General features: G+C 60.2%; 1 protein-coding gene across 2 annotated transcripts in view; it reads right to left on the bottom strand.

The window, feature by feature from the left end:
* Positions 1-9,806: 9,806 nt before the first annotated feature.
* TRMT44 (tRNA methyltransferase 44 homolog) overlaps positions 9,807-13,996 on the bottom strand; it is a 29,589-nt gene continuing 25,399 nt past the window's right edge. For both annotated transcript variants that reach the window (XM_021100950.2, XM_084971363.1), the window contains one exon: positions 9,807-13,829. In XM_021100950.2, the coding sequence (XP_020956609.2) occupies positions 13,528-13,829 (302 nt within the window). In that variant the 3' untranslated portion in view covers positions 9,807-13,527. The remainder of the gene's footprint in view (positions 13,830-13,996) is intronic.

The following is a 13,996-nucleotide window of genomic DNA, read 5'->3' on the forward strand; positions in this document are numbered from 1 at the left end:
AGCGAGGCCGGGGATTGAACCTGCGTCCTCATGGGTGCTGGTCAGGTTCATTTCCACTGAGGCGTGATAGGACGTCCCTGTTGAGTGTACTAACAAAAAGTTGTCCATACTATTTTCTATTTTCCTTTGAATATCTGTGGAATCGTAGTGATGTCACCTCTCTCATTCCTGCCCAAATAGGATCTCCTATAAAACAGTGAAGCCTTTTGGCCAGACATGCTGAGTCAGCTTCTCCAGTAGCTACTTCACATCCTTCTTGGAACCCCTAACTTTTCCTTCCCCTCCTTCCCTTCTGCCTGCATCCAGTTGGCCCCAGGGGTGGCCAAGCCAGGTAGGACCAGGTGTGGCTGCTTACAACAGAAAACAGAATCGAATGGCTTAACAGATCAGCAGATCACTTTTGCAGGTAAAAGATGTCAGCAGGGACCCCAGTCTGCTCTCTTTCTGCTTGAACACACTCAGTGTGTGGTGTCTATCTTCAAAGTCACAATCTGGCTGCCATAGCTCCGACCAGCACATCTGCCTTCCAACCAAGAAGGGAAAAGCACAGGTTAAGGGGGCGAGCACCTGCTGTCTGTCCCTCTTTAAGGAACTTTCCTTAAGTCTCACTTGGGTACTTCCACTCCACCTGACTGGCCTATGCCTGCAGCTCCAACTTCACCTGTTCCTTCCTCCAGCCTGTCTCCTGGGGTCCCGCCAAGCCCACTCATTCCCCAGCAGGACTCAGCACCAGATTCTCAGAGGGTAGACCTCTTTCCTCAAGACTCTATAACGGGGAAACTCAGGACCCAAGAAAAGAGGCTTCTCAGAGTCTCACAAAGTTGGTGACCCAGCAGGGTGACCACACCAGCCACAACTTCCAGCCAAAGGTCTAGCTGGCACAGTCTGCCTGGCTCTCTGAAGACAGCATTCCAAGAGACTTGAGGATCCAGGACCACCCAGTAAGCGGCTGAATGAGTCATCTCGGAGCAAGGGTACCAGGCGCCCCGAGCCGTCCAGAAACGGGGTCCTGTTCACAGGAGGCGTCTCTCATCCACACACCACATCCGCTCAGCCCCCGACACAGGCCACCCGGCGCCTGCCGAGCATGGGGGTCCAGCTAAGCGTCCCTTCATCTTCCTAGAACTGTTCTTCAGTCTCTCACGTCACCCGCTCACCTACTATCCCCCAGAGGTGGGCACCGCTGACCCCTGCCCATCTCCTTGGTGAGGGAGCGCTGGGGCAGAAATGGGCAAATGACCCAGAGCCAGGGGGCCTCCCCCCTACACTCAGACCGCCAGGGTTGGAGAGAACCAGATTGAGTGCTAGCTGATCCCACGGCAGCAGCCCCTCCGGCGCATCTGCCCCCGCCCCCCGCCGCCCCCCACCACAGGTAGGCAGCCTGAGGGTCCCAGAAACACCTTGTCCAGGCAGGTGCCGCGACAGGAGTCAGGGCCCGGCTGCCCCGTGGGCTCTGAGCAGAGCCGGGTCCCCACCGGAGGCACCTCCCCTTTCTGTGGTGTCCCAGCCCCCCTGCACTGGGAGGTGCCTTCCCATTTTGCAAGTGAAAGATTACACTACATCGCCTGGAGCGGTTTCAGACCCGCGCCCTGCGGTCCCGCCCAGAGAGCTGCGGCTCCCCCAGCCAGCTCCTCAGCGTCGCCTCCTGGGGCAGGAGGACCTAGATGGGCTTCCTGCCCCCCTTGAGGCCTGGCCGGGCAGAGGGAGGCCAGAGAGGGCCGCGCAGGGCAAGGGCGCCATCCAGGCCGAGATGCCTGAATGAGGCTCAGTTCTGGGAAGTCACTTTTTCCTCCTCTGCTCCCCAGGCGCCCGCCCTCTCTCTCGTGTCCTGCCAGGAGTTCGTGCCTCGTGAAAACCCTGAGAAGACAGGGCGGCCTTCCAGCTGTGGGCCTGCTGCTGACGTGGCCTCGGGCCTGGCCACCACCAGGAGCACGAGGGAGCCCATGCAGGGAAACAGCCAACCTGTCCCGGCCCTTCCTGGCCAGAGGGACCGGCCTCCGGCAGCCGTCTTTGGGGGCTTTGGGGGCAAGGGGGCTGGCAATGGAGCAGAGCGGTCCCTTCTGCTACCAGTCCTGGGGGTGCGCCGACGCTGCAGGGCCTCCTCCCCAGCCCTCGCCCCCCCGCAGCCCCCCACCTCCTCCTCCTTCCCTGCAGACAGGAGAGGCCGCCCCGGCATCACCGTGTGCGGAGAGACTGACCCAGGGCAAGGCCAGGTGTGTCTGAGCCCAAACTGGGCCCTCCACACTCCACGCGCCCTCCCCGTGGCCTCATGCGACTGAAAACGGACCCTGTGAAGGAGCACGAACCCCAGAGACTTTCAAGGTCAAGGGACACCTGAGCTGGAAGGACCAGAGAGCCACCAGCTGAGGACTTGGTGGCCCAGAACACATGGGGCCCCCGGCCTCACATGGCAGGTTAGTGACAGGGCTGGGACAGGGCTGCCACCGCCTCCCGAAGCCAGGAGAGCCTGCGTGTCCCCTCCCCAGGGCCTGTGCTTTCCTCAGGCCCCTCTCTCTCCCCTACCTCCCCCCTCCCCCGTCCTGAGGGAGGGGGCAGTCCTGCTCCAGGATCTGGCTCGATCACCACTGGATAGAAATGAATTTCAAAAAAATTTCTGGATGAATCATCGCACCAGGAAACCTCGAAAACGGCCTGTGTCTGCTGGAGGCCTCTGTCCTCCACCTCACCCGTCAAACTGCTTCCTGCTGTCTCCTTCTTAAAATCCTGGAAATAACCCACTGGCTAACGGTCCGCGCAGAACAAACGCTGTGCCTGCTTCCGCCCTGGGCCCCCCCACTGGTTAGAGCCGCCCGGAAGGCTGCCTGCTAATTGCGATCCATCCCCCGTCCTCGGCTCCTTTTGCAGCTGTGGTGCAAGTCCGTTCTCTTCTCAGACAGTCATGAACGGTCGCCACTGAGAAGAGACTCCATCTGCACCCCACTCCCTGACACGTGTTTAAAACCAGCTGGGGAGTTCCCGTCATGGTGCAGTGGTTAACGAATCCGACTAGGAACCATGAGGTTGCGGGTTCGGTCCCTGCCCTTGCTCAGTGGGTTAATGATCCGGCGTTGCCGTGAGCTGTGGTGTAGGTTGCAGACACGGCTTGGATCCTGCGTTGCTGTGGCTCTGGCGTAGGCCGGTGGCTACAGCTCCGATTCGACCCCTAGCCTGGGAATCTCCATATGCCCTGGGAGCGGCCCAAGAAATGGCAAAAAGACAAAAAATAAATAAAATAAAACCAGCTGGAAAAGGCGCCAGGCTTCTCAAGAAATTGTCTCCTCCATGGTGTCGGTCACACTGTTACAAGGATGCATCATAGCAAATGTCACTGGGGACCCCACTCAAGATGACACAGCGCCTAGCACACGGGGTGTCCCTGGTTCAATCACATCTTGTCAAACTGAGGGAAGAAAGCAGGTGGGGCGGGAGGGAGGGAGGAAGTGTGAGTGGATGGTGGGGGGGGGCAGATAAAAGGATGGAGGGAGGGAGGGGTGGCTGTTGGACGGCTGGAAAGATGGGTAATGTGAGGTCAGGCACTTTGTCCTCACGGGTGCACGTGTTCACTCATTCCACAAATATTTATTGAGCACCTGTTATGCAGCAAGACCATTCCACACACAGGGAATCAAGAAAGAACAGTCTCTCCCTGGAGTTCAGAGCCTGAAGCTGGAAGAAGAACAAACAGTCAGGCTCCATTTGCACAGAAGGAATGCAGAAAGCAGTTTCCCCATCAGCATCAGCCAGCTCAGTTCTTGGCTGAATGTGTCAGCATTCGTGTGCTGAACTCAGCTGCAATAAAAGGCAGTGTGGTGCATTAAAAGGAGCCTGCACTCCAGAGTCTGAGCAGGTCAAATCAAAGCTTTGATGCTTACCTCCCATATAACATGGGCAAGTCGATTCTCCTCTCTTGGTCTCAGTTTCTTCATCTATACAATGGAAGAAATTGTCCCATTTGCAGTGCTGTCATGAGCATTGAGAGATGTGATGCTCTCAAAAAAAGGAAGTTTCTGGAGTTCCCTTATGGTGAAGTGGGCTAAGAATCCAACACTGTCATTGCTGTAGCTTGGGGCGCTGCTGTGACATGGGTTCAATCCCTGGCTCAGGAACTTCTACATGCCACAGGTGCAGCCAAAAGAAAGTAGAGAAGAAAAGGAAGAGAAGTGGTAGCTTCTATGACTGTGCCTCAAGTGTCAGCTTTATCCTCCCCCTTGAGTAGTGCAAACCTAGGGGAGTTTACCTATAGGACCCATCCTGTCCCTGAACCACTGCCCTCTTCCTGGAGGAGGCGTCTCTCCATGGCTCACTATGCCTCTGTGAATCCCCCTAGGCAGCTCACGGACATTCTGCTCAGGGCCTGGGCCCCCAGGCAACCGCCCAAGGCCCTCTCAATCTGCTGCTGATGCTCCCAGGCTGCCTGAGCTTGCCCTACCTTGTCAGTGGGGCAAGGAGCAAACCACCAGCAGTTTGTTTACAAACAGAAGGAAATGTTGATGCAGCTGGTGGCCTCCGGGTGGAGCAGGGGGCAGTCCAGGCAGCCTGTGGTGTCTCCCTGGTCACAAGACCTGAGTCCAAACAAGCATCAAAGAAGGGTCGCACGGGCAGGGCCGGTCAGCTGGAGGCCTCCAGATGCCCCGTATCCCCCTGCAGCTGGCGGCCGCGGCCCTGCCTCTGTCTCTGAGACTCAGAGCCGCCCGATCCTTTCCACATGGACTTGAGTGCAGTAATGGTGTTTTCTGCCCCTGCTGAGCACCTGCTGTATGCCAGGCTCTGATCAAGGGTGGGGAGCAGGCGGCTCCCCAAAACACAAGGGAAACCAAGGCTCAGAGAAGAGTCTGGCTTGACCACAGTCACAGAGTGTTTAGGCAGTAGTGCTGAGACTGGGCCCAGGAGCCTCCAAGGCAAAACCTTACATATTTTTAGCCGAAGGGCCCGGCTCCCAAGTCAGTAAAGCCGGCCTAGAGGATGGGGTCTCAGCTGCTCTGCCAGCCTGCTGGTCAAGCGTCAACTGGACAAATATTTCTGGAGCTGCCAGGACATACCAGGCCCTGGGCTGGACTCCTGGGGCACAGCCAGCACAACACAGTCCTGCCTCCAGCAGCCAAAGTGAACCAGCCCAGATGATCTGGCCTGAGGGGAGGGGAGGGGACCTTGAAGCCAAGGCCCAGGGAGCAGAGAGTATCTGGGGAAAAGAATTCCACGGGCCAAGGGACACCCCGGAGCAACCCCAACCCCCAGCCCAGCCCAGCCTCCTGCCCGTCCTTTAGGCCCATCCCGGGGCCATCGCCCCCTGGAAGCCTTCCCTGATTGGGCTCTCCTTCCCGCTCTGGGCTCTCCTCCTCGGCCTGGCTGCCTGTCCGGGTGCCAGCCCCTCACTGAGTGCCCTTTGTGCCAGGGCTTCACCCGGCCCATGAGCCGCTACAGCTTAGTTCTGTTTGTGCAAGGTCACGTGACTGTGCTGCTGTTGGCATCTCCACGTGCCTGTGACCTCCCTGTCAATGTTCCCAAGAAAGAAACGCTGGGAGTCTGGGGGCTGTTTCTTTCCGCCCTTTGCAGACGCTGCTCCGGGTTCCCTCCTTCCTGTCGAGGCCGAGGCGGCATCAGCACCGCACAGGTGAGAGCCGAGGCCCAGGGAGGGGCCCTCCAGTCTTGCCTCCTCGGTCTCCTCTCTCCTGGGAGGCCCTGGTCCTGGACCGAGGAGAGGGCCCGGCCCCCCAAGGACTAGAGTTAGGTTACCGTTGCCCTGGGCTTCTCTGGTTATTCCGGGAGAGGCGCGGTTACCAAACCCCAGACTCGTCTGGATCCTGCCTTCCAGTTTCCAGGGAAACCTGAAACGTTATCTGCCACCTGCCCACAAGAGGAGTGGCTGGCAGGGACCCCTCCGGGCTGGCCAGCGGCCAGGGCCTGGGCTGGGAGGGGAAAGGGCCTCGGAGCTGCTGGCTTGGAGGGGCTCTTCCCCCACCTTGCACGTGCACCAGCTGAGGCTCCTGGAGAGCGCAGGACTTGCCCCAAACCCGACAGACCAGCCCCAGGACCCGCTGGCAAACCTGATGGTGTCGTGGGCGCAGTGTCTCAGGTACAGCCAGCACCTCCCATCACAGCCACTGTCCACATCACTGAAACCTTGTGGGCACAGTTAGGGTGGGCGGACCCCACGGCCGAGAGGGGCTGAGGGACAGACCTCCCTTCCACGCAGTCCCCCGGGGTCTCCGAGCGTCCGCCTGCGTGCACAGGTGACTCGGTGTGGCTTTCAGGCATATCAGAGGCGCCTCCTCCAGCTGGGGCATCCCTGGGGCAGGGGCTCTGGGCTCCTGTGGGTTCTACCAGCCCAACAATAACCTACAGCCATAGGCAGGGCCGGCAGCGCTAGCCACCAGCTAACGATGGCGCAACAGCTGACACCTGCCACTCACAGCCTGAAACACTGGCCCGAGTGGCTCTGGGTTTCCGTGGAGTGGGGGGTGTTGTGGGAGGGGCTTGGTGACCCCAGGCCAGGCCTTCTGGTCCTGCCTGCTGGGCTGCAGGCCGCCCCCTTGACCCGCTGCTGCCAGGTGGGCCCTGATGGGAGGGAGGGCACCCAGCTAGGCAGCAGCGTCTTTCGCTGGGAGCATGAGGGAGCTGGAGCTGTGCTTTTCATCTGCGTCAAGAAACAGCTCTTAGCCCTCGCAGCTGGGCCTCTGCTGGAGCCTCAGCGGGGCGGGCGCGGAGGAGGGGGGACGGCGGGAGTGTACACGCGGCCCCTGGCCGGCGTCCCTCTGGACAGAGCCCCTGCTTCCCCCTTGCAGGGATCCCTGGCCGTGAGGGAGGGACCTGCCCGGGTTAAATCAGGCGAGGCTGTGTTGAGCGTGGTGGCGCGGAGCCCTAGCCGCGCTGGCTGGCTCGGGGACCTCGCCACGCCCGGGCCGCTGGGCAGTGGGGCTGGTGAGGGCTCCGCTTTGCATTTAGGAGTCTTGAGTTCTCAGGAGGAAACAGACTGTTGAAAACGTGGGGCACTCCAGCAAAGCCGCTTTCTGGGGCCCTGTCCGGCGGGGGACGGCCACCTGGCGCTCTGTCACCACCCCCGCCCCCCGCCCCCCGCGGCTCCAGGTCTCAGGAAGCTCTGGGTGCCCGTGTCCCTGTAAAGGGCTCGCAGCGGCAGGGAGAGCCGTTCTCCTTTTGTGCCCTGTGTGCGCTCCAGCCCGACAATCTGAGGACCAGCTCTGCGCTGCCATTTACTGTGTGGCCCTAGACAAGTGTCTCAGCCTCTCTGTGTCTCTGACTTCTCATCAGTATAGAGTGACAATAAGGACACCCTCCTCTGGGGCTGGAGGATGAGCAGCCGGGCAGGCGAGCTTCCTGCTCCTCCCCGCACCAGCTCCGTCTCACTCCAGGGCCACAAAGGAGGCCTTGGGGGTCTCCACCCACCTCAAGTCTCACCAGCCGCCCACCCGGAGACAACTGCCCATGGTCTACAGTTTACCGCAGAAGGGGGTCCCCTGGTCCTCGCTGGGGGACACACGGCCCTGCCAGCCCGTTTGCTTGGGACCCTCCACCTGACCACACACCACACCTCTCGCTTCTGAGTCTGGCGCTCCGGGCTGGTTCCCTGGGGTCAGATCTCAGGCCCGGGCGCATCAGCTGGGGCCCGGCAGGTGTGATCTTGTGACTTACATCACATGTACCGGGTCTCAGGCGGACGGAGGCGGGGTCTCCACTGCGGGGCCAGGCGAGCGCGCCCACCCTTCACGGCAGGTGCTGACTTCCTCGCTTTACAGACTTCTCATCCGCGTGGAGAGTGACGATGACGAAACGGAGGCTCCCTGCCCTGCCCGAGGTCACCGAGCTGAGAGGCGGAGGCCACACTCGAACCCGGGGCTGCTTGGGCTGGTCTTGTTTTCTCCACACCAGGCGGCCTGGCTCCTCGTGCCCCACTCCCGCCCCCACTGCCTCCCTAGAGGACAGCGCCTCCAGCCCGGGGTTTGCCAGGGGTTAAGCTTCACGGGGCTTGAGTTCCAGGAACGAGGGAGCGGCCCTGCAGCAGCCGTGGGGCCCCGGGCCTTGCATGAGGGCCAAAGCCCCGCTGAGCTCACAGAGGCCTGCGGCTCTGGGGCCCTGTGTGAGGCCTCATTCCCGCCCTGACCCCGGACGCCTCTCGCGGGCCTGGCCCAGGCCCCGCAGCTCTCCGGAGGGGCCTTCGCAAGGGTGAGAGGGACACAGTCGGCCCCTGGGCGTCAGGCCCGTGAGGCGGCCCGGACCCGGCTCGCTGGCCTCAGGTCTCAGGGGCCCGGGTCCTGGCCGAGCCCCACTTTTAAGAAGCGGACTGCGGCGGCTTCTCCCTCCGGCATCGGTGAATCTCTGACAGAACATCTGCATTTCTTGACTCTAACAAACACCCCCACCAAATCTACATTCTATTGTAAAGAACATGCGCAGAAAAGTAGACAACCTCGAAGGGAAACGTATCCCGAATTAAACTTACTGTCAAGCACATTTCGAGGGACTGGAAACACCGGCCACAAAGCAAAGTCTCTGGGAGAAAACAAGGCAGAGCCAGCAGACAGCGCGGGCACTGCCAGGCACCCCGGCTTCGCTCCACAGCGTGCTGAGCTCCTGAACCGGGCCTGAGCCTGGCCAGGCCCTGGAGACAGGGGAGGACCCAGGGTCACTCCTACTCCTGAGTCCCCCAGGGGGACAGACTCCAAACAAAGGACGGCACCCCGAGTGACAGGCACCACCCTAACTTCAGCAAAGGAGCCAAGGCCGAGGCTGCAGAGCTGGGCCATGTGCGTTCTGAAGCCACATTTCAAGGGGCCGTTGCTCCGTGGCTACCACATCAGACCCTGCAGATCTGGAGAATTTCCACCCCTGCGGAAGACTCCAGCGGGCTGCAATTTTAGGGAAGAGTCAGCAGTTGCCTGAGCTGGATCCTGGGGGGTGCGATCACAGGTGGGGTGGGGGCGCTGGGGAGACGCGCTCGAGAGCCTGGCATTGAGGGCAGCTGGGCCGGCCGGCCAGGGGAAGGGGCTTGGACCTCATACATGAGTCTGAGGATGACTCTCGGGTTTTAAGCCGCAGGCCTTGGCCCTCAGGATGGGAGAACAGATGCAGTAACCGTTTCCCTCAAAGCTCATCACGGGATTCCGGCTCCCAGTGATCACGGAGCGGCTTGTTCAGGACAAAGTCTTCTGTTAATAAAACTACAGACCTGGACAGAAAGAACAAAGGTTTGAAGGCACCAGGGAGTGACCCAGAGCAGAGGCAAACTGGAGGGGAGTCACCCCTGAGAAAGGGCACACAGAGCCGTGGTCTGCCTGTCCCTGGAGGACGTGCCTGGACCGCACAGTGCCCGGGGGCAGGGGGCAAGGGCCAGGCAGAAAGCTGCCGTCTCATCACCCCGAGGAGTCGGTCACAGAGTGTAGGCCAGCCAGAACGACTGGAAGTTGCGGGGGATCCCGGAGAGGAGGCACTCCATGGACGCCTCACAGAGGGGGAGACGCTCTAAAATCTGCATGGAAACTCCCCTGGAAGCCTCAGCTGACCCCTGAGTGGCACAAGAGCAGGCCGAGAGTCCAAAGGGCCAAGGACAGGAGCCGAAAGTCCAGCTGAGCAGAGCATGCGGCCGCTGCATGCCCGGGGGCACAGTGTCTGGAATTCAAGTCCTGCCAGGTTCGAGGGGCTGGGGAAAACCTTGGCTTCCCATGAAAACCCAGAAAGACCCAGCTGACAAGTGAGCAGCTGTCCCAGGATGGCGGGGTCATGGAATAAAGAATCAGAGTAAGAGCAAAACGGAACTAGATCTGCCTTTAACAAAGTCTACTGCCAAACTCCTGCCAAGTCAAAGTGATTTACTGATCATTAATGAGCACGAGAACAAAATCCACCACTTGACAGGGACATAACAGATTTTAGACTCTCTACAATGTAGCATTCACAGTATTCAGTATAAGATAACCAAAAAGTCTGGTCATATGAAATAAACAGGAAAATGTGACTTCCAGTCAAGAGGAAAAGAGTCAATAGAAACAGACCCATAGATGACTCATGTTAGAACTGGCAGAACAGGATTTAAAACCTGATAGATAACGGCAGAAAAGATGGAAAATTTCAGGAGAAATTACTTGCCAAAAATAAATAAGTATATAACCCACAGAACTCCAGAAACAAAAACTGTATCTGAAATTTTTTAGACATGTACCATTGAGTTCCCGTTGTGGCTCAGCAGTAATGAACCTGATTAGCATTCATGAAGATGTGGATTTGATCCCTGGCCTCACTCAGTGGGTTAAGGATCTGGCACTGCTGTGGCTGTGGTGTAGGCTGGCAGGTACAGCTCTGATTCAACCCCTAGCCTGGGAACCTCTACATGCCACAGGTGTGGCCCGAAAAAAAAAAGAAGAAAGAAATGTACCATTGAATAGAATTAACAGTAGATTGAATCTAACAGAAGGAAGAACCAATGAACTCAGAGGCAAGAGAGAAATCATCCCAACTGAGGCACAGAGAGAAAAAAGATCAAAAATAAACAGAGCCTCAGTGATTGATCCATGAGCTAGTCTCAGGTACTCAAGCATCCATAGGATTGGAGTCCTAGGAGAAGAGAGAGAGAATGGAGCAGGGAAAAATACATTTTCTGCAATATTGTCTGATGCTTTTCCCAAATTTGGTCAAAACATAACCTGGGGACTTATAGAGTTCATCGAATCCCAAGCACAAAAAATAAAGAAGGAATCGTACCTTAGGCACTTTATAAAAAACTGATCAAAACTAAAAATGAAAAGTCTTTAAATTATAGAAAAAGGGCACATTGCATACAGAGGCAGAACAACAACCATCATGGTTAACTTCTGATGGGGAACAACATGGGCCCCAAGAAGTGACATCTTCAAAGAGCTAAAAAAAGTGAAGAAAACAGGCGCTGCCAGCGTGACTCACGGCAGGATGGGGACGGGAGGGCCATGGTTCCTGGTGCAAAAGGAGGAGAGTAGATGCTGCCTGATCTCCACCCTGGACGAAGCTACAGGGCAGTGATTTCCGAGCTGGGAAAGCCCCGTCTCCCCCACTGAGCAGAGGGCTCCGTCTGGGGGCGTCAGGCTGTTCCTAAGGCTCCCATAACTGGCTGCGGTTCCTGGGTGAAAGCCCAGACCCCCCCCACCCCCGTTTTCAATGCGCTTTCTTGTGGGTTGTTTCTTCCCCTGACGACAGAGGCCCCAAGAAAGACTGCCCCTGGGGGTGCCAGCTGGAAATGGGCTGGAAGGAGGTTAGGTAAGGCCCTGGCCTCTTGGTGACGGGGGTGCTCCTGCAGGGGCCCTGGGCGGGATTGTTCTGTGGCAGTTGGGGCCCTGCATGGCGACTCTCGGTGGGCGGTCACCCAGAAGCAGGACTGAGACAAGCACAGCCTCAGCTCCCCAACCCCCTCAGGGGACAGGGGTCTTCAATGGGGAGAGGCGGCTGGAGGTCACCTCTGAGTGGGAGAGGCAGGTGGCTGCCCAGGGGAGCAGACCCCGCTGGCCAGGGACAGGTGGAGGACGGAGAGGGGCTTCAGGGTACCCAGAAGATGTGCCACGTGGCCTGAGGTCACACTCCTGCCCACCCCCTACGACCACCCCCCAGGACCCTCTCCTCTGGGTCTTGCTCATGCTCCCACACCGACTCAGCCTACGGTCTTGGCCAACACCCAACCAGCCTGGGACACTCAGAGGTCACCTCCTGCCCTGGCAATCCCACCCAACCTGGGCTGGGGTCAGGCCGGTCGCTGTGGTAACCACAGGCTCCCTCTGTGCACCTCATCTGCGGCAGAGCGTGAGCCCTGCTCTGGGGCCAGGCGAGGGCTGCAGGGGCCGTGCAGCCCTGAGCCCACAGGGCTCCCTGGGTCTTTGCAGGAAATGTGACTCCAGGCTGGGCCCACCTGGACACAGAGGCTGTGGGTCCTGCTGCCACAGTCTGGACTGTGAGGGCCTGGCTCAGTCCACCTCACAAGCACCTGTGCTGCGCTCACAAGAGGTAGACCACGGCCATTTCTGCAGTGCTGGGTGGCACACAGGGGACCCACAAGGCTGGCAAGTCCCCACTCGGTGCAGCTCTCAGCCTGGCAACACCACTGGGACAGGCAGAGACCACGGCCATCGGCTGGGGCCGGGACAGCGGAGGTCACCTGACACCCTCCCTCCTGACCCCGACCCGCTGCTCAGCCAAGAAAGTGCCGTTAGGGCTTTTCAGGGCAAGCTGTCCGGCAGCTCATTTTCCTCGAGGCACCCCACCCACCCCAGGAGCGGCAGCTCCAGACAGGGTTTTGCATCCAGGGCTTCATGGCTACAGCGGCGAGGCCCTCACACTGGGAAATGAGAGCAGGCAGGCAGCTGACAGACAGGCCACCTGCGGTGACCCTGTGCTGGCTGGGGCCACATGCCCTGCACACGGGGTGAGCCTGGGCTCACCCTTCACCCTTAGAGACGCTCCCCTTCCAAGGGGAGGAAGCGAGACTGCCCTGGCCTGATCCCAAGGTGGGGAGGCGGGGCCATCCCAAAAGGGCAGTGCCCGCATGTGCCGATGTGCGGGCAGCAACAGCAGCCTCAGCCCTGCTCCGGGGATGGAGACACCTTAGGTCTGGGAACAACAGGTGCGGCGGCAGGCAGCGGGGCTGCAACGCCATGGCAACGAGGGCTCCTCCCAGCTCTGCTGCCTCTGTGACTTCCTACACCAGGCACTCCTGCAAGGCCAGCAGCCATGCAGAAACGGGGCTCTGCAGCCAGGAAACGGCCCCCAGGAGCCCCGGCGGTCCCCTCATGCCTCACTGGTCAGAACAGCTTCCACTGCACAGGCTGAGCCAACCACAGCCAGAGTGGCCTCTGTGGCCACTCAGGCCAGCTGGGACGCCCTCCTCAGGGCCTCACACAAGGCAGAGCCTGCCCCCCACCCATCCCTGGAGGCTGGCCGGCCCGCATCCTTGACCTGGGACGGGGCCTCCCAGGTGACAGGGGTGTGCCCGGGCTGGGCCCCGGGCCCCACGGCAGCCCCAGCCCCAGCCAGGCTGCACCAGCAGAAAGGAGCAGACTCCTCTCCCTGTTCACGAATGGACCGAGGACCCCGCAGGAGGACAACGCCTCAAGGCAAAGGCCCACGAGACCCGTTCCTGGGAAAACCAAGAGGCAGATCAGCGTCCCTGACGTGACCTTCTGTGTAAAACCGCAAACAGACTTTTCAGCAGAAGCACACGGCGTCGGTTTTTCCAGAATCGAGAGACAAGAGTAGCGGCGGGGAGAGGAGCTCGGGGAAGGGCGGGGAGGCCGACCGGAGCCCCGGAGGCCAGCTTGAGCGCTTCCTGCGTCCCCTGAGACACAAGCCGCCGCGAGACCGTCCTGTCCCCTGATGTGCGGACGCGGAGCACACCGGAGAGCGACCACGTTTAAAAAGAGCCCGGCGCTCGGGCGGGGGCGGTCAGGTGGTTCAGCTTCGGCAGCTTCGGGGCCTGGCGGGCGCGGTCAGGGCCTCGTGAGACCTTGGGCGCAGGAAACGACGCGGACCACCACCAGGACACGGGCCTGCCCGCCGCGCTCAGGGAGCGGGCACCGTCCCCTCCGGGCGAGGCCCCCCCACGCCGGGCCCCACGGGCCGGGCGGCCGCAGTGGACAGAGCCGGCCTCTTCTTCCTGGCGGGCGCCGGCCGCAGCTCCCCAGGCCCGTGGGCAAACGGGCAGCGGTCTGGAGGCAGAACACAACCGTCGGGGTGATGGGCGAAAAACCAGCAGATCCGGGTCTTGAAGGCCCCCGAGAACAGCCGCTGCTCTGCTTCGGGTTCCTTTTCCTTCCGCGGCCGCTCTTCCCTCCAGTCGCGGATGCAAACCCGCCCGTCCACAACTGGGTTTGGAACAAAAAGAAGAGACACAGCCAGGGCGTTAGCAGCAAGCTGGCCGGTTCTCCAGGGGCAGCGGTCCCGGGCTGAGGAGGAAGCCACAGGAGACCGAGTCCCCACCAGGCCGGGCAGTGGGAGGAGGAGAGGGCCCGGGACCCCCAGCCACCCCCAC

Source organism: Sus scrofa, chromosome 8, assembly GCF_054392235.1.
Source record: "Sus scrofa isolate SSC_HxYL_T2T_F1_AM1 chromosome 8, Sscrofa_HxYL_maternal_Yorkshire_Landrace_v2.0, whole genome shotgun sequence".
Taxonomy (NCBI): Eukaryota; Metazoa; Chordata; class Mammalia; order Artiodactyla; family Suidae; genus Sus; species Sus scrofa.